Genomic DNA, 20,531 nt, shown 5'->3' on the forward strand with positions numbered 1-20,531 from the left:
ATGCCACTAATTTTACCTTGTGTCATGATAAAGTATTAAAAGCTGACAATCAGAAGACTGAGAAACAAGGAATATTGTGTTGGTTGGCTAAATTTAGCACTACTTGGATCGGGGGCATCCCCGGCTGTGAACCATGGCTTGCCTTGGGTGCTCTTGTACCACTTTGAAACCTAGAGCTCCTTTAACTTTATCATGTCCTTTAACTCAGCAGGCTGGAAGAGGAAAGAAAAACAAGTATGTGCTATCTATGAGTCAAGGCTTCATAGGGAATTTATTTTTTTCAGTTCTAAAATAGTTTTATAGACATCTAATACCCCTTAATACAAATAGTTGCTAATGGGTTAAGTTTTATATAAATGAGTCAACTGTGTTGGAATTCAGGATACTTAAGAAAAGTATGACTTTAGGTTAGTGGATTTATTATTATTATTATTATTGCTGCTGCTAGTATTGTCAAGGAAAGCTGGAGACATGTATAAATAACTGGGTTTGTCACTGTATAGAAATAGCAGAACACTTATAATACAGAACTAAATGAAATATAAATAATTTATAATTGTGAATATTTATATAAACACTGTGTGTGTTAGTATGTGCATGTGTTTGTGTTTGTGTGTGTTTGTATATTTAACCTTCAGATGGATAGTCTGGTTTTGGTCTCCTCTCAGGACCTTTAAGTTTAAATCAGAAAACTTCCCCTGGCTTTTAATAGCTATTGTGGCCTTAGGCAAAATTCCTGTATTTCTCTCTGCCTTGCCTTGTAAAGTTAGAAAAAAATACCATGCATAGAAATTATGAGGATTAACTGAAGCCGTATTTAATTCATGTGGTAAAATGCTTGGAATACAGCAGGTTTTCAGTATGTTTGTTCATTAGAGTACTTGTTTTTAAAAATGGCTTTTCATTTAGGTTGAAAGTCTACTACCCTGTAGACATTTAGACTTGAGAAAACAATCATGAATAAGTAAAACATGTCTTATATTTTTATTCTCAAGAGCTTAATAGTTTTATACACATCTTTGCCAAACTAAATTTCCTTTTGTTTGCATATGAGCATGCAAACCTATACTTATATCCCAACTGCAGAGATACACAGACAAAGTATTAGATTACATTTCAAGATGGTGAATAATTTTCATGAAAAATGGCATGGCCAATAAGTTCTATTTTTGAGAGAAGAGAAAGAGCAGTATACATTGGTGTGGTGGTATACATTATACCAAGAAAAGTTGGAGGAAGTGAACTTGAAAGTAGCTTTGAATAATGAAGGGGTTTGGGGCTGGTATATAAGGAGACATACCCAATGGGGAGAGATTATGTTAATACTGTTGTGATAAATAATAAATATGCTATGGATTTGATGGAAAGGAAATTAGCCAGTTTAGAGATGTTTGGTAGTATAGTCTATTGAGAGGTTAGTATGAATAGGTATAGTATAGTTGTTTTCATCCTTTTGTTCATTATTTTCTACACAAAGGAGCCTTTGTAAAAACTTTTTTTAGTAAATATCCCCTTCCCCTTTGAGTTTTTAATACTACAGATGTACTTTATATCTGTCTGTCTACTGTGCTCCTTGTGGGACCACAAATCGTTGTATTAGCTAAGAATAGTTTCACCCCCATCACCCAAGAGCCCGTTGTCACTGCTCTGTGGGTGGTGTCACCGTTACTGAGGAAGCATGCTGCAGTGGCACCAATATATGAGGGCCTTTAGTGTCAGGTAGAAAAGCATGTACTTGATTATCCTTTGAGATTTCATTATTCTTTTCATAATTTTGGGCTTCATTCTTGACAGCTTGAGTGACTTTGGGGATAATTTATACCATAGGACATGGGGATCTTCTTAATTTTCATTAGCCTATACTTCTGGATCTTGGTTGCTTATGTTGAGGTGTGTGTGTGTGTGTGTGTGGAAGCATATATAATATGTACAAATAAAATAGTTTTTTGTGTGTATAAATGGCAAGATTTGGGTTGGAGAAGTACTTCTTTAGTGCATTTAAGATAACAGCTTTGTCTTGAGGAAGCATTCCTGATCCAGATTCCTGTGTTTCTCAGGACCCATTACTAGACCATCTACAGACAGGTGTAAAGCATGGAGCAGCAGACGGTCCACAGGTGCTTCTCTGGCTGGTGCTGGCTGGACAGTGAACCTGGCTGCCTTCGCCGTAAGTCATAGTTCTTCCTGTCTAACTCTCTGTCACTATAAGGAATGGTTTTGCTGTTTTAGGCTCCAGTCATATCATTCCTATCAGGTTTTAGGCATCTTTGGAATCACCACAGATTCAGGGTATGTCTTTGGACTGAAAATTCACATGATGTGCAAAAATGCACAAAACCCTTTTTCTTAAGTGTTTCTAATGATAGGTCTCAGGACCCATAGAGCTGCTGCTTTGTAGTCTATCTTTTTATTTAAAAGACAGATTATTTAAAGCTAGACAAGTTACACCTTGACTTTTAGCTGTTTGCCCCTTTCCCATATCATCAAATGTGTAATCTGCAGTTGATTCGAAAGTCTGGAGGGAAATCACCATACTAAATCTAAAGGGGATTTCTCAACTTGCTGTGATTAATTGCAGAACTCTGGAGGCAGTCTACTTTGTAAGATGAGGTCTGCAGTCCTTTTATGAAACTCTGGTGAGGGTATTCCAGAACTTTTAGAATATGTTTGACGGCCCTCAAGTAGTAGAACCAGTAGCATTATATAGTCATTCATTCCTGGAGAAATGGCTTCATTTAGTGACTTGCTACCTGTGTGTCTGTGGTTATTGCAAATCACTTAAAATGCTTCAGTGTGTTACAATTGATGCAGCACCAAAGCACAACAATTCATCTTGCCTCCTATCCTGTACCGTAGGGATTTTGTCAGCATTCTGCTTCCCTTCCACTGCGCTTTCTGCTCTTGAAATGTCTTAGTGAAGTTGCTTGAGGCTTCCCATATTAAACAGGTATATGTTGAGTGGTACCCCAAGGGTCACATGTATGTGCATGCAGTGCTAGGCCACTGCAGCTGGCTGGTTTAAGCTCCATGAAAACATCTGCCCAAGATGCCATCTCAGGTATGTTATAAACTTCTGGAAATTGAAGCCTGTGAGATAACTGCTTTATAATATTGCATGACACCCATCACAGCCCTTTGCCTCTGTTAAGCATTAATATTTCTTGCTTGATTTTTAGTTTGCTTTGACCACTGGATCATCTTATTCATGGAATTTCTTTAGACTAGTGTTACTCGAACTCTAAAATGAATATAAATTACCTACTATCTTAAAATGTGGATTCTGATTCAGTAGGTCTAGGATAGGTCCTGAGATTCAACATTTCTCTAAGCTTTGAGGTGATGGAGATGGTACCACATTCAGTTCTACAAGGCTTTAAACAGTAAGGCTTAAGTTAAAATGAAAACACTGCTTAACCTTGCCATGGAGGGGCTGATGGAAATTTCTAGATTGTATTTATATTAGAAATATATTCACATTGAGGGTTTTCTTTCTTCCCTCCAACTCTGTTCTGCCACCCTTTTTACCTACCCTCCTTTTAGCTGTCTCTGCAGTGGGGACTTGTTTTAATGGAAGGAGGTCCCTCAGGTGGTGAAACCCAGAGGTGCCAGTGTTCAGAGGGTTTTCATGGACCCCACTATCAATATGGTGAGTCCTAACAAGACTGTTTTATTATGATTTGGAGCTGTTTTCTTTGCTTTTAGGGTCCAGCCAATTTTGTCGATTCAGACTAATGGCAAGGTTTTCCCTCCGGGGATTGGTGAGCATTCTAAAATGAGCCAGTAAGCAAAAACCTGCAACCCATAGCATACTCAACATCACAAAGTATGCTTTGCAGTTTAGTTTTAATTATTCACTATAAGAGTTCAAAGGGTAGCAGTAAGTACAGAATAGTCTATTTTGTAAAGGAAATGGCAGCTTAATAAGAAAACCTCATTCTGACCTCAGATGTTAAATCTTTAACGGAGCCACAGTTTGAAAGTGCTGGTAGAGCAGTTTTTCTAGGCTATCTGGTTTGTGAATGAACAAAAAGGTGATTAACGCAAATTCAGTGTGATGTGATGTTTACTATTTTTGTGCCCTTTATTAGAAACAAACAAAACAAAAACCTAACACTTGCATGATTCTCAAAGTTTCAAGACTTGGTAACCTAGTTTTCAAGGTCATTTCTGGGCATGTACATTTAAGATATTTCTCGTGCAGGACATTTTCAAAACAGCCCATGATTTATCCTTTACCGCCTCTGCGGTAAGATTGGGTGCTTTCAAAAGGCTTTGTTTTGACTTGAGCATCTGATTCTAGTCTCCAGAGAATGTGAATGCATCTGCATTTATCTTTTCAGGGCAGGAAAAACAAAAGAAAAACTATCTTACAGAAGTTAAAGAGATAGGTATAAAAAGCTAATGAAAATACTGTGGACATTATCTTCTGTTGTTACGTTTACCTTCTCTTCTCCATTACTTGAATCTTTGTAAGTGGAATTGCAAGGTTGCTGAGAGCTCATCACACATTCGTCTCCTTTGCCCTTGGCTTAAGGTTAAGGCTCGTGTTTTCATGGGTCACTTCAAAGCCATTCTTGCAAATTATCCTGATATTCTTTTCTGGGTTGTTTGCTTTTTTACAAAACAAATTTGTGAATTAACATAAGGCTGCTTTTCAAACCCAATTTATTCTGTGACTATGGAACACTGATTCTGAAGCAGAGGTCAGTGTACACTTTGAGGTTTACAGTGTATCTTCAACTGTTTTCATCCTTTTTAAGAAGCTAACAGAAATGCTGATCCACGATAACAAATTTTTTGCCTCTAAATAAATTGTTTCAACTACATGTGTAACTCTGGTTTCCTCATCTTGATCAATAGGTGTGATGGGCAATTACACATGTCACTGATTCATTAAGAACTTCAAAACTTAATTAATTATTACTTTATTAATTCATTTGTTTTGGTAGAGCAAATCTTGTAAAACATTAAGTCCCTGAGGGGGAAGGTAATTAAAGAGACATATGGTCACGGTAATAGCCTAGAAATTGCACCTCGATTAATTTATTCTATATTTTCTACATCAGCACTTGAATAGTTTGATTACTCCAATTTCTTAACAACTTTCATGTACCAAAGTAATTAAAATGCTTTCTGAAATTCAAGTACTTAGATTTCTTATTTTTCAATTTTGGGTTAGTGAAAATATTGGATTACCTTAAACATAGGCAGATTTGGTGTATCTTTTCCACAAGTTTGTATACAAAATATCCCACAAATCATGAGAGAAGATCAACCATATGAAATACCTTCCAGGAGTTTTCGGCATTGTAGCCCACATGTGTTTATCTTTAGATTTTGACGTTTCTTCTCTCACTGTCAAACTCCTACTGAATTTAAAAGGAAAAACTGATGAACCCCGAGGAATATACAACCTCAAGTACAATTTATCACAATTATCCAGGAAAATGTAGCATCACAGAGTATGTAAATTTAAGATTGTTTTATGGAGGAATTTTGAAGACTTCCTAGGAAATCAAGTATTTGGGGAAACAAATGAAGAACCTAATTAAGAAAGAATGACATTACCTGAGACTTGAAAGTGGATTAACAATGAAAACCAGCAAAGATTGTTTTTAAAAAGAGCATAACTGATAAGACATAACACTTTATTGGGCAGGTTGATTAAAGTCTGGTGGTATTGTCGATACCCTCTTACCTGGTGGCTGGATTTGAATCTGCTAGGAGTATATAATCCTTGATCTAACGGACTCTACTCTTTTTCTCTATCTATAGTATATATATCCCAATGAAAATACCTTCAATTTGTTTGTCAAATTATGTAAACAATAATTCAAATGATAAATTCATTCAAATTTTAAAGAAATGTCAGATTATAAAATATTAACAGTATATATATGTAAGAAAGGAAAAATATAGTATATTGCCATCAGGTAACCATGTGGTTGTCTCTTTATGTATATGCATTCATATTCATGCACACATATGCAGTTTGTAATTTTACATAAATTAGATCATATCCTATATACTGTTTTGTCTTGAATGCTACTCTTTTTTTTTCTTACATTACCCTTTCTTCTCTTCTCTTTCCCTCCAACTTCCCCCTCCTCAGGAATACCCTGCTGAATATTCTTCTGTATGTTTTTCCATTCTCATGGAATCATATACAAACAACTCTGTAATATTCCATGGTATAGATGTACCATACATTTTCAACCACCCAATTATTCATGAACATTCATTTGTTTCCAGTTCTTTGGCACAATAATAGTGCTTTTGTTTCTGTGATACAGATACCCAGAATTGAAATTATTGGGGATCAATGAATATGTGCATTTTTAATTTTAATATACTTAAGTATCAAATATTCATTTAAATTATTTGTAAAATGTTTTCAAGGAAATGGTAATGGCTTTACCAGTTTATTTGGTTGGGGTAGTGTAAAATCTACATGAACACTGTTTACTCAATTTTTGACATGTTAATAAAACAGGGAACACTTGCATCTTCATCCCAAACTAGAGATGTGTTAAGTTTAAGTATCGAGGATCAGGGTTATGGTAAACATGGATTGAGCATAGTGTAGGGTAAAGTTGACTTTGAGACATAATGGAAAAAAGAAGTCTAGAAAATGAACCAGATTGCCTATTACAAATGGAGAAAATAGTGTAGGCCTAGAGAGAGAAGGGACATGCTAATAACTGAGAGAAATGCTTGAAGTTAATAATGATTCTAAAATTGCTGATCTACTTAACTCATTTGAAAAATTTGCCTCTAATAAGGAAAAATGAAGAAAATGAATTTGGACAATTAAGAAGTAATGAAGAGTTTTCTAAAATAGCTATTGATTAAAGGAATCAGAGGGAATATTTTGAAGATTTGAACACATGCAAATCAGGCTAGATAGCTGGTGGTGAAATTTTCTTTTTTATCCTATACATCCAGGCAAAACAACTTGAAGCTTCATTAACTGATTAACGTCACAAAGTCACACCTTTTCCCCTCATCACTTATTCCATCTTCCCTTCTCTGGTTGTAAGTCAAGTTAAATTATAATGTGCCTTGATTGGATGCTAAGTCTCTGAGGATTTCTTATCTCTTTTATTAATTAATTAATTAATTCATTCATTCTCATAGTCAGTCTTCTAGTCAGTGAATATTTATACATCAGGCTGTATGTTAGGTACTGTGGATACTAAAACAAATATATCTTTTGTGTGGTGGGGAATAGAGACTGGGAAACCAGTGATTATAAGGTAGCTCACAAGTGCTGTGATGAAGGATGATTCTGTCTTAAAAGAAATTAGAATAGGGTCATGCCAGCAGATGAGGGAAGATTTCTCAGAAGAGTTTAAAATATAAAATACAACTTATTTTTAAAGTTAAACAGAAGAATAATATGAAATTGGCCACAAGGAATAGAATATTTCCCAGAGACGTGAAAATCACAAGTTCAAGGAATAATAATAATAAATAATAAGAGAACAAGTAGTTCTCTTGGCTGCCATCAGAGATGCACTGGTATATGGCAAAAAATATGGCTTTGTTTAAGTCCATGGCAACAGCTCCTTAGCTATACTTGGTCTAGCCAAACCAACTGTTCTTGAACCTTGTGCAGAAGTGGCTAACTGACGGGAGTCTGCCAAAATGTTGCCTTCCCTAAGTTCTGTTCTCTGACCAGGCAGTTCATCATTTGAGATTTCTTAAATATAAGACAGTACTCTAGTCCTATGCAAGAGTCCCCAAACATAGCCATTACTTCCAAGTGTGATGTTCATGCACTTTAAAAATGGAGCATTGCTGGAATGCTGTCTGGTGATGTGGAAAACACTCAGAAGTTCTGGGGTTGGGAACTAGCCAGTTCACTGGCGACTTGCATTTGCTTGAAGTCATTTTATATCCTCAAGCCTTAATATCATCATTTGTAAAGTAATAATACCTCTAACTCTCCATGCACCAGGCATTATTCTGAACAATTTATATGGATTCAATTATTAATCCTACAACAAGTCTTTGAGGTGAATACTCTTTTTTGTTGTTGAAGTATCGATATACAATCTTATATTGGTTTCAAGTATACAACACAGTGGTTCAGCAGTTACCCATATTATTAAATCCTCACCCCTCTAGTGCAGTTAGTATCTGTTAACATAGAAAGATGTTACAGAATCATTGACTATATTATCCATGCTCTTATTTGCCCCAGTTTTGAACCTGACTGGGGCATAAAAAGTTGTCCAAGGTCAAACAACTAGGCAGCAGGAGATATGGGAACCATATCCACATGTTCTGGCTCCATAGCCTACAAGCTTAACCTTCAAATCATGGTCCCTTTATAAAAACTACTTGACATAATTACCTGTCTGCTAGGTTGTTATTTGTGAGTTGTATGAAATCATGCATGTGATCTGTGAGTTGGAAAGTATTATTCAAGCATTACTTCATTTCATTAAAGGTAAATTCTCTGAGACTCTTTGGGTGTAGTGCACAAAACAAAGAGGGAAAGGTTCCTGTTGCTTTGCTTCCCACCATGTGGGAAATCTGAACAACCTTTGGTGTTGGGTCACAGGTATGGTTTTGAGCCAAACAATAGCACCAGTCAAGGTGTCCAGTGAACTCTCTGCACGACATACCTCTTATATGTGGATAGGAGTTTGGACCAAAGGGTTTTCTTAAAATGGTATAGCCCCAAGAGCATTTTGAATTTGGGAAGTGGTATAGGTTGAATTATGTCACCCCCTCAAATTCATCTGTTGAAACCTAGCCTCCAGTAAGTCAGAATGTGACCTTATTTGGAAATATGGTTGTTGCAGATATAACTAGTTAAGGTGCAATAGTACTGAAGTAGAGTCGGCCCCTAATCCTCTATGACTCATATTCTTCTAAAAAGGGTAAATTTGGACACAGAGTCATGCACACAGGAGAATTCTGTGGGAAGGTGAAGGTTTGCCTTCAGGTCAGGGTGATGCTTCTACAAGCCAATGAAGGCCGGCAAACTACCAGAAGCTAGAAGAGGGGCATGGAAAAGATTTTTTCTGCAAGGCCCTTAAAGGAAGCATCTTGCTGATGGCTTGATCTCAGACTTCTACTAGCTTCCAGAACTGCTCTGTTTAAGCCACTCAGTTTGTGGTACCTGTTATAGCAGTCCTGGCAAAGTACTACAGGAAGTTTAGAAAACAAATTTTCTCTTCATCTGCAGCTTCATTTCAGCAGTAGGCCTTCGGAAACAATGAAAATGGGGGAAAAGTGGCAGGGAGTTTATAAAGAACAAATCATGCTAAGAAAACTTGATGGCTTATTTTAATTGAATTATAAAACAGCATGAGAAGGAGATTTAATTTGAAAAAAAACGCAAAATCATTAATGAACACACTTATTAATCTGCAATCCTAAATGAGTATTATTAAGCAATAGCATGAAATGGAATGCAGGTTGTATTATGGAGATAAATTGATATGCATTCTTAACATGAGCTGAGATTGTAAAATTCAATGTTATTTTGTTTGCCACCTAAAGATAATAGCACATTAGAACCTTGACAGGGTTCTATCCAGTCCATATTAAGGTGACTGCATTCTGCCTCACAGAGCTTGTGAGAAGAATATGGTAGTACTGACAGGAATCGGGACAAGTACAGTGGAGGGACAGGTAGACCAGTTATGAGGAAAGTAAAGTAATAACTATCTGACATTTCCCGTGAGCCCAGTAAAGGAGCATCCTGCTATTGGAATCCATGCAGAAAATTTACTACCCTGACATTGATTTGAAAATGGAAGCTTTGGAAGAGCTTTTACTTACATATTCTTCCAGGCCAGTGTTAGCAGTCATAAAATGCAATGTTAAAAAGACTGCATGAGAATTGCCTGATATTGCAAATATGACTGCCTTAGAGGAGACTAACCTAGCTTTATGCAGAGTTATTTGGTTCTACAGAATGTAATTAGTGACGAACTAGGAAATGTTGAAGGTAGATAATAAGGGCAATAACAGCTGACTCATGAGTCATGCTTTGTGCTTGCTAATGGCTGTCTAAGGGCCTATGCATGTTGGCTCATTTACTCACAGCAGTCCTGTAAGGTGCATGCCCTTGACAGTACCCTCGTATAGGTGGCACACTTGACTTAAGGAGAAGTTAAGTAATTTAACTGAGATTATATATATAGTAAATGATGGAACCAGGGTGTGGCCTCAGGCAGTCTGGCTTCCAAGTTCCCCCTTTTAACCGCTATGTGATGCTTCTTTGAAATGGAAAAACTTTCCTATTTATGAAAAATATAGTTGATATCATTTCCCTGAAAGGAACATGAGGGCCTTGTACTTACTTTTTAGTGTTTAAACCTGATCAGTATGCTGAGAAAACACTCTTCCTACAAAAAGCATGAGCTTAATGATTCTTCCCATTTAAAATTTCGCTCATTATTTGTACTGGTATTGAGCAAGTGTTCAGGACCTGTGTAAGAAATACATAGCTCTGACATTGAAAAGCCTATATTCTGGTTATGGAGATAGGACAAGTCATTATAATGTGATGAATGGTATACTCAGAAGTACATGAACAAGGGTAGAGGAACCAGGTCACGTTAGGGAGTTGGACTTTGGGAATTGTGGCAAATAAGACTGTATGTTAATGTCATGTCATTCATTTTCATCAAGCTGAATAGTTTGGATCACAACTCCTCCAACATGTAATGCCACTGAAGATTTTAAGATGGCCATTTTATGTGTAAAAGTGGGTTTTGAAGATACAGCTACAATACAATGGAAAGAGGCTGGAAACCCAAAGGAAAAGAAATTGTTAGTTTTATCATTGAAATGACCTTATCTTGCATGTCTGTTCTTTTCTTCATTGCTTGCTGCCAAAAGTTTGTTTTTTGTCTTTTATTTAATACCAGATTTCTCTTATTCTGTCAGGCACAAAGTAAGACTTAAAAATGTCGTGTCTTTTTTTTTTGTTTTTTTTGGCTGCACGTTTAAGTGTAAGGAACTTGATGAACATGGCTCGAAAGAAGAAATCCTGGATAAAAAAAAGTTAGCATGTTTTCCATAACCATTATTTTTTGGACTAGTGTAACTGAATTTTTGCTTGCCATTTCAATTTGAAATATATGGTCTGTGTGTGGTGGGGTGTGGTTAAGATTTTACTTAAACTTGTTTATTTCTGCGTATAGTGAACTAGAAATGCACTTACATCACCATCAACAAAGGCCACTGGAATATATCACTTTGTTTGGGTAGTACAACTTCACATCTTAGTTATTTTTGAAATTGTAAGTTCCTTAATCACCCTTAAAAGTCTACTAGTAATGGCTGTAGATGGAATGGAGCTTTCCACTCTTCTCCACTAGAGTTCTGGGTGGCCAGTGTTAGAAAGTACTGGTATGATAATCAGTCATTAAAATCCCTGTATGTGATTAGGGTGCTTTATGTTTGGCAAAGCAAAATCAAACTTCTCTCCAAGATGCTCTGCCCTCAGGGCAGGCCAGGGAGTCTGCGTTCGGTGAGTGGGGGTAGGAGACAGGAGGAGGCCCCTAGGGGGGCCTGCTATCTTAGGGGTGTTTTCTAGACCAGACAGTCCGAGAGTCTCAGTTAACCCGGTCATGGACTTTTTTGGAGGTGATACAAAGATGCATTTCCTGAAAGAGGCAAATAGAAGACTGGAGAAGACAAATTCCAAAGTCAAATTCTAGGCAAGATGAAGGGAGGAGAGTAGTGGTGGTAGAGAATTTAGAGACTAGATGATAATTAAGGTATGAATTTAGCTGCACGGATTTGGACCTTGTTCTCAACAGTAGCATCTGTGCAGGGCACCCTCTTCCTACTGGCCAAGCATAGCAAAAAGCAGGATATGCAGGACATGATGCCTTATTATTATGTTTTTAAACATAATAATCTGCTCTACTATATTTCTCAAAGTTTATTCTCTGGATCACTATTTCCATTGGATTTAAAGAAGTGTTATAAGAAACGAGGTTTCTGTTTTCATAACAGTTTATGAAATTCTGTGTCTAGTAGGTTTATGTTTTGTTCATTCTTGTAGGACCTTCCAGAGCCTTCAGTGTGCTAATGTGGACTGTGAGTCCCTCAGAAGTGTATCTAGATTCTCATGTATTCCAAACCCATGTGACTATATATAGCCCTTTTTATAAGGGTATCTTGTTTGATAAAAAAGCCAAAACGTATGATTTTTTTGGATAATATTCTTGAAGCATTTTATAGAACCCAATTGCTCTGGAATATATTTTATATTCAAAATTAGAAATAAAAAAGCTAAAGCTATTTCTCCAATATGCTCAACTAATAAGAACATATTTACATAGTAGTTAAAAAAACACATTTAATAAGGTGCTTTCCCATATGTTTTCTCATTTAAGCCTCACACCCACTCTGCGAGGGCGTTCACATTATTCCCAAATTAGATTTGAGGTGGCAGAGACTCAGAAAGCTTAATTGATGTGCCCAACTCACAGATTGTTAGTAGCTGAGTCAAGACTTCAACCGTAACTTTAATCTAATGTTCTGTGGTATTGTCTCACAGGTACCTGGGAAAAAGCAGGACTTTGCATGAGTTCTGAGCACTTTTTTTTTGGCTGCACTTTGCACTATGCTGGGCTAAGAAATGAAGGAGGCAGAGTGAGGCTGGGGAATTCTTTCTCATATTTTTCCTTTCAGACACACATACAGTTTTCATAATACATATTTTTCTCTTTCCTCCCATTCATCCATCAGGATTTAGGTGCATTGCTTCTCCCAATAAACAACCTCTAACTAAAGTATTCATGGATACTATTGGTTTGACTGTTGGTATTTGTATTTTAACAGTGAAAAAACAAAGATTAACCTAAGTGGTGCCAAGGTCCTGGCAGTCAGTCTATAGGGTGATCTTTTTGGGTAGGGGGAGCTCTGAGTTATCCTTCTAAATATATTGTGCAGGCTACTGTTTGTGCTCTTTCCTTCCAGAGGTGCGGAACTAGCTGTATCTGCCCCCTTTCAGGCAAGTACTAGATGCTGGTGGCAGTCCACTCCTTCATTATTGCGAGTGAGTCAAAGATCTCCTGCTGTAAATGTCAAGCCATGACGCCAAGGGCTGGTTTCTGACCAGGCATCATACTGCATTTTACATCTACCACCCTCCCTTCTTTTGCCTTCACACATATTCTACTAGAAAATAGCTTTCTTAATCTGTTTTATTAAATAAATCTCCCTTGACCTTCAAAATGCCTAAGGGCACAGTTACAACCATAATGAGTATGTTTACCAAGGAGATAAGTGCCTCAGATCAAAGGCTTATGAGAAAATGAAGATGTGTCATAAAGAATTTAACCTTATGGAGAATGAGTTATGACTTTTGACCTCCGCTTCTGGGAGGTAATCTCTCAGTCCTTGGAATGTCACATCTCATAGGAGCATCTTTATTTGCCTGAGATCTTTGGGTCACTGGATAGTCTAACAATATTACTAAGGTTGGGGTTGGACATACCTGGATAGTCTTAAGTGGTCGTCTTGTCACACCAGAAAAACCGACGTGATTTAGGATAGAGGTTTTGGGTCACTCCCAGAGGGCTGGAGACTGGAGCCTGAAATCTACCAAATTGGCAATCAATAGGTAAATCATTCATGTATAAGTAATGGAGTCTCAAAACTCTGAACGTGGGACTCAGCTGAGCTTCCCTGATTGGCAGCAGACCATGCATATTGTCATGCACTGATGTCAGGAAAACAAAGTGTTCTGAATGCAAAAGGAGGGGACAAGGGAAATTCCACATTTGGTACTTCCCCCCTCTGTGTACTTCTTTGTGTGGCCAATTTTAATACAACAGCTTTTTGTGATTTCTGAGTCCTTCTTACAAATTACTGGACATAGGGTTGGTTTGGGGAACCCCCTGAACTTGCAGTTGGTGTCAGAAGTGAAGTGGTCTCCTGTGGGGACTGTTCCCTCTAACTTCTCAGTTGGCCTAAATGCTCTTTTCTCCCTTTCCTTCTCCTTTAAGAATAAAATGTGCTCTGGGTCTTCGTTCTGCTTCCTAGTGAGTGTGGGGACCATGGAAAATTAAGTAACAGCCTGTGGCTGCTCAGCTGTGCAGGATGCTACTGGATGAGGGTTTTCCTCATCATTGGTAAAGAACAATAGTGTCAGGACTGCCTAAGTGGGTTTGAAAGTAATGACTGAACCCACCCATTTATTGAGTCAGATGGTAAACCACAGAAGGCAAGTGCGAAAATTACATTTTTAAAAATCTGTTAGTTCTGAACAACACTGGAGACTGGAGGATGTGGGGGAGCAGGAGAATAAAGGACATGAGACCTGAAGTTTTAAGAGCCTGCCTGCATTTTGAATAAGCATTTGTTCAAGTTATTATAATGGTTTAAAAATTGTTTTAAAGACAGTATGCTAAGGAATATTTAACAAGTGGCGATTTAGTTGTATAACTAAATGAAGGCTATTTCTTCCATTTTGACAGAAGAGATGATATGTTTTTTTCTGTTAGTTCTAGTGACCCCTGTTTGGCTTTCATTTATCACAAAAAATCTTCTCCAGGATACTGCAATTGCAGTGATGTTGAGATACTTATATTACATATAACCCTGGGGAAGGGTCAAAATAAACCTGTGAATTAGGCAAGAATATATTACAGCTGGCTGAAGAGCATGTCAGGAATACCTGAAGAGAAAACTAAAACTGTTTTTCCCCTACAGCCTATCAAGTTGATGTAGCTGCTTTCCCATCTACTTGGAGTTTAGTAGAGGGATTGTGTTTTTCTTCCTAACATGAGTATGTGTTCACTGTGGACAGAGCATCCCTGACAGAACAGAGAAGGCACGTGGTTGCTTTCCTGGGGTAACTCACATATGCAAAGGAGGAAATATTGAGATAAGGCATCAGTAATGATACTCTCTACTCACTTAGAAACAAGAACACACAATGATAACTTGAATAGATTGACTGTATAGATGTATAATTTGCAGTGGGTTAGAGAAGGTCTGAATATCAGGTAACATCAATGGTAACTTCATTGCTAACTTAAGAGAACTGTGGATAAATGCTGATAGCACCTGTACAGGAAGCATGTTGCAAATGGATAAAAGAAAAGGAGTTAGCATGATGGAAGTTAAGATCGAAAGGAGGCAAATGAAATGGAAGATTTACACTGGAAGAAATGGAAATTAAGATTAATGTGTTATTGTAAGAAATATAAAAGTTAATATATTGGGTATGTCTTGAAAATGTGATTCACAGCCTTTTTCTTTTTCAGTATGTTTTCTCTTAGATAGTCTTGAAGAGATATGGCATAATTTTAGATACAGCACAATTAAAGAAGGAAAAATGCATTTTTGTGAGAGTCACTCAAAAAAATTTTCATGACAGGTAGTGATTAAAATTTAGTAAATGCACTAGGGCAAGTACTGTATTTTAGGGTGAAGAAGGCTTTTTCATACCAATCAACACTTAAGAAAGTTGGGTAATAAGGAAATTAAAGCTGAGAAAAATCTAATAGGTTAATAAATAGGAAATGATGATGTTTTGCATGATTCAAAGTCATTTATGTACTGAAAAAAAATGAAGTTAATGAAGTCACTGAAATGATGATGCTTAAAAGCTAACCCTGCTTCTCTGTTGGAGATGTTACATTATTCATTCATTCATGCATGCGTTCATTTATTCATTAATTCAACAAATCATTGTGCCAGACACTTAAGTAGATCTTTTGACCACAAAGGTGAAATGCTTTTAATGATAAAGAAATTTTCTTGGTGGTTGAGAGAAATGGGTAGGTGCCTTCTGAAGCTTTAAACAATGTTTTGTTTGTCATAGCTAGTAATAAATGTTTCATTTCCCTTTTAAATATTTTGAAATCCTTCTAAAGCATATGTGACCTTAAGAAAATCATATTGTTCGGAGAATAAGAACAAGCTTCACCCAGTCTGGATCAGTTTTACTATAATAAAATAGTGAAGATCTAGTTCAAGAAAAATAATGACTACAGCAACCACCAAACAACCTTTTGAAAATCAGGAAAGTTGTCCTGGTCACACCCGAAGGTCCACTGTCCCGGTCATATCTGAGGGTCCACTGTCACTATACTCAAAAATTTCTCCCTCTGTTTAAAAAAATGAAAAAAATGATTGTCACACTTCCCTGCCCTATTGTGTAGAAATACAGTGTATCCTGTCCTGGCCCTGTTGAGTTCTGGAACAAGTAATCAGGTCACACTGGAAACAGACTTTCAGGACATTTCTCTATGGCTTTAACTACGTCGTGCTTGCCTCTGTTGTAGAATGTCTGGGGAAGCAGCTGAGGATCAGTAGGTGAGTCTCAATATCGTGATTTTAAACCAACTTGTTTGCATAAAGGACAGTCTTTTGATAATCTGATCATTAACAAAGAGAATGTATGTGTGCCGTCTATCGAGTTAAACATTTTTGTTAAGTGAAAAGAAAATGCATGAAATCCAGCTTCAGAGTCTTTATTAAAATAGCTACTTCTTCAGTATATTTATTAATTTGGGGGCATAATATTGAGTCCTGCTTTATCTTTTTTAAACACTTTTAACAAAAAGGGAGAACTTTCTTCCCAGGGGAGTGGTAAGGTTCCTCTCATTGAAGTGTACAACTAGATTACGAATGACCACGTGGTAGGACTGGCATAAAGGAAATTGCAAAATTATACTGAATGGTATGGAGAAACGACCTTTTATACAACTTCAAAAGTCTAAGGTTCTATGGTCTCTAGATGGTGAATTTGAGGCCTGGACTGAAACCTTAGCATCTTTGTATCTGGCTCCCAGCAAGAAGCTTGAAACAAATTGTGTTTTAACTGTTCATATGAAATGAGTAAATTAATGGATTAATCAGAATTTTATTTACCTGGCTGGGTAGCTTTAAGTTTGAGTCTGCAATGTTAAGTTTAAAAGGCAGTTTCTTTTCCTTTGAGTCATTATAGCCTCATCTCAGGATGAATAGCACAGCCTAACTGTGGCTGTCTGATCATCCCAGCCAGGCTTTTCCCAAGATACATAGCTTAGTCTCACTTTACCCCATGACCCAGTCAATGTTCTTTTCTGAGAAATGAACCTTTATTCAAATAAAACATTCAACCAATCACAAACATTGTCCTATGTTTTTAAAGATGTAAAAGCTCTGGGACAAAATCTAAAGGGATATAAACATCTAGCTTCAAATTAAATTCCATCACTAAATTTCAGAAGTGACTAATCACTACCTATTCCCACTCCTGTATGCTCCCAGGGATTAAGTAACCAATTCATTCCGCAATTTTTCTGGAGTTAACAATCTTCCCAGCTGCATACATGGCTCCACAGTGCTTTGGGGCTACAGAGCAACTTGGGGATCAAAGCTTTTATTTCAGTCTTTGATCCTTCTCTTCAGGTTAGACCTTTTTCTGCCTACTTGCAATTTCTCAAAGAGAAGGTATTAATAATTTGCCATAGGAAGACTTCCAATTTCTTTCTCTTGTTTCTTTGTCCACTCTGCAACTTTTTTTTTCTCACAAGGAGAAACAGTCTTTTTTGATACCATGTGCTTGGCTTCAGTTACTCAGAAGAGGATTACAGAAGCATTCGTATGGCTGTCTCTAATATGATTCCCCTGTGTTAGCATTCTCACTCCACCTTGCCTAATTTCTAACCCCTATAGCCAGCAGCTGTGAAGTTATTGTGCATTGAATTAAGATCCCATTTTAACAACTCTTGCAGGTCTAGAGCATTTGTAATCTACTGCTTTGAGCAAGAATCTTTTTAATAAACAAATCTGATCACCCTTTTGCCAATAAACACTTAAGCAGAATATAACTATGTGTTGAAATGTGGTGCCAGTGGATTCCTAAACAGTAATTCTTAGTGGCTCCTTTCCCACTGTAGGAACTCAGATTTTATTATCGAATAAAAGAGTGGGAATCTCAGATGCTTGTCTTATTTCTTTTTACTGATTTTAGAGTGAAACTGTTGGGTTAAAAGAAAAAAAATATGCATTTATGGCTTATGCTTCTTTTGTATTTCTCTAGAGGTGATCTTGGTACTTAGATGAAATTGTAATGGACATTTGAAAATGAAATCTTTTTCCACATTGGCTTATTTTAGACTGAAACTAGTTGAATGCAGATCTGCCTATCTAATCTTCTTAGTATAAATTTGCCTTTGATGTCGTGGTTTCATAGTCTAGATGTGCCTCTTTCTCATTATGTCTTCTGGCACACTGGTATTTGGGGAGACATTTTCATTTCCTGTGCTGGTTTGACTAGGGATAAGGGGGAGGGAATGGTCTACCAGATGCCCCTGCTTGATAGTCGCTCACAAATGTCTGCATGTATTGAATGGGCATGTGTGTATCCTAAGGCACAAACCCTTGGAAAGCATCTCTGCCCAGGCCACCCTAGTGGCATTCTTTATCTTCAGTTCTGCCCCTGTAGGAGGCTTTTCTTCCAAGAGGCATAAGTCAAAACACTTGTGAGTTACTGTCAGCAATTTAAATTTATGCCAAATTTCTGTTAAGTATTCAATTCTTATGACATAATGACATTATTGTTCTATTTGCTGACATTTTTCAGGTTAAAATATGAATGCTGAAGACTGAGATTGTAATTAACTTGTATTTTCTGAAGTACTAAGATACCAGTTTGAGTATCAGAAACATTCAAGTTCTGTTACATGCTTTATCATAAAACATCATTTCTCCAGTGCTGTGAACATATTTTGCATTTGAGAACAAGAAGGAAATAGACATATTTTGAAGGTAAAACATTAGAAATGAAAAGTATAAACTGAGAGAGATTTATTTGAAAAAGTCAAAGATGAGGAGGAAAAAAAATATGTTATTCTTGTTTGTTGTTCTTTAGAGGTATTTCTTTAGGCTCATCGCAGTTGCAGGAGGATTGATTAATCATGCTGAGTTGTTTTATATTTTTGGTATTAAGATGGATGGGTACTAAGCATAAGCACAAAAATGGACCCATATAGCCAGTCCACTGCAACAGTTCATTTTAATTTAAGCTTCTTGGTGACCTCCAGCTTCATATAAAGAAGTTAGAATATATTTGGCCTTTACTATGTGTAGTATAATAGTATAAGTACTTTAGAAGAGAGCAGTTTGCATTTTTCTCCTAGTCAAAATGGAAGCGACTCGGTGATATTTAGTGTGTTTACTCCCCATAGCAGCTTCATGAAAGAAGCATTTTATTATCATCCCTCTTTCAGAGGTGAGAAGCTAGAAGCAAGGAACAGTTAAATGAATTGCTCAAGATCTGCATACATGTGGGTGAGGGGACTCAAATAGAGAGCCCACAATCTTACTGTTACCTGGCTTCTTAGACATGATACTTCTGTGAGTTTGTGTTTGCAGTTGACACCATGGTTTCTCATCCCACAACACTGTTGTCATCCACCTTGTTAGGGATCCCATAGTTTAACTAGGTAATGCAAATTCACCTTTTGTCTTGCCTCCAGCTTTTAAAATAATTCCTAGCCAATAGGAATATCTTCTGTGGAGTTGAAGAGGTGTTTCATGTTTTTTTTTTCTTAAATTGCCTTATAAATCATAGTTAGTGCTATTCATCAGGAATAGTTTCATTACTTGTAAGTGCACTTGCCACAGATTCAAAGGCTTTATGGAACCTACTTAAAAGTGAGGCTCTTTTGTCACTTTTCGTTCTTTCTAAAAAGGAAACAGCAACATGGTGATTGAAAAAATCATCAGCCAGCTAAGTTCTGGTGAATAGTCCATCTTGAGGAAGTACTCACAAGTTTCTGAAACTTCTACAGCTGTTCATTCAAAGATGCCAGGAGATAGTGCACAAAATAGCAAATAAAGGCACTGCAGCCTGCAGGAGAATTGGGATTTCATTGTGTGTGTCAAAAGTAAATGAATTCAAGAATAACCACTTGAAAAGGAATTCTCCTTTAATGTCTTTGGTGCAAAAATGTGCTCAGATTGTACTGGCTCTGAAGAGTGAGACTCAAAGAAGTGAATTACTTTATCGGTACTAGCTTTCAATTGCTGCTGGCTCAAAGTGCTAGCTAACCTTGTAAGAGTGGAGCAGAGAAGAAAGTGGTTTGCATTTTTCTGCTAATCAAAATGAAAGAGACACAGTGAGTGAGTTACCATAGTGGCACCAAGATTTCTGATGGCAGTTTATAAATAGGCATAAATATCCCATTGCATGCCCCAACATGATGTCCTATATACATTTTTCAAGCAATTTTTATTAGGAATAAAGGGTCTAGGAAATGGTTTTGAGGTGTGAAAACTGATGTTTACAGAGAGTAAACTATTTTCTTTGAAGGCTTTTCAATTATATATCTGTAGCCATGCTATTATGTAAATTTGTCTGGGACAGTTAGAGCAGTTAAAAGTCAGTACTGATCAAACAATGGGTCAAAGGTTCAACTGTGGTCTGGGCCGGTGCATTTCAGCCAAAGAGAAGCCTTTCACATGGCCCAGGAAGCATCTCTGAGGCTGCCCTGTGATCTTTCGGACTTTGGTTATGAGAAGATTGAGGACATATAAATCAAGCCTCTTTT

The 20,531-nt window shown here is 37.0% G+C and overlaps 1 protein-coding gene across 1 annotated transcript in view; it reads left to right on the forward strand.

The window, feature by feature from the left end:
- The window catches only part of LOC118918991 (EGF-like and EMI domain-containing protein 1), a 532,060-nt gene that overhangs the window by 61,511 nt on the left and 450,018 nt on the right, over window positions 1-20,531 (forward strand). The window contains 3 exon segments of the mRNA XM_057488470.1: window positions 2,994-3,058; window positions 3,541-3,581; window positions 3,583-3,646. Of these exon segments, the coding sequence (XP_057344453.1) occupies window positions 2,994-3,058; window positions 3,541-3,581; window positions 3,583-3,646 (170 nt within the window).

This window comes from Manis pentadactyla, chromosome 1 (assembly GCF_030020395.1).
Source record: "Manis pentadactyla isolate mManPen7 chromosome 1, mManPen7.hap1, whole genome shotgun sequence".
NCBI classification, from domain to species: domain Eukaryota; kingdom Metazoa; phylum Chordata; class Mammalia; order Pholidota; family Manidae; genus Manis; species Manis pentadactyla.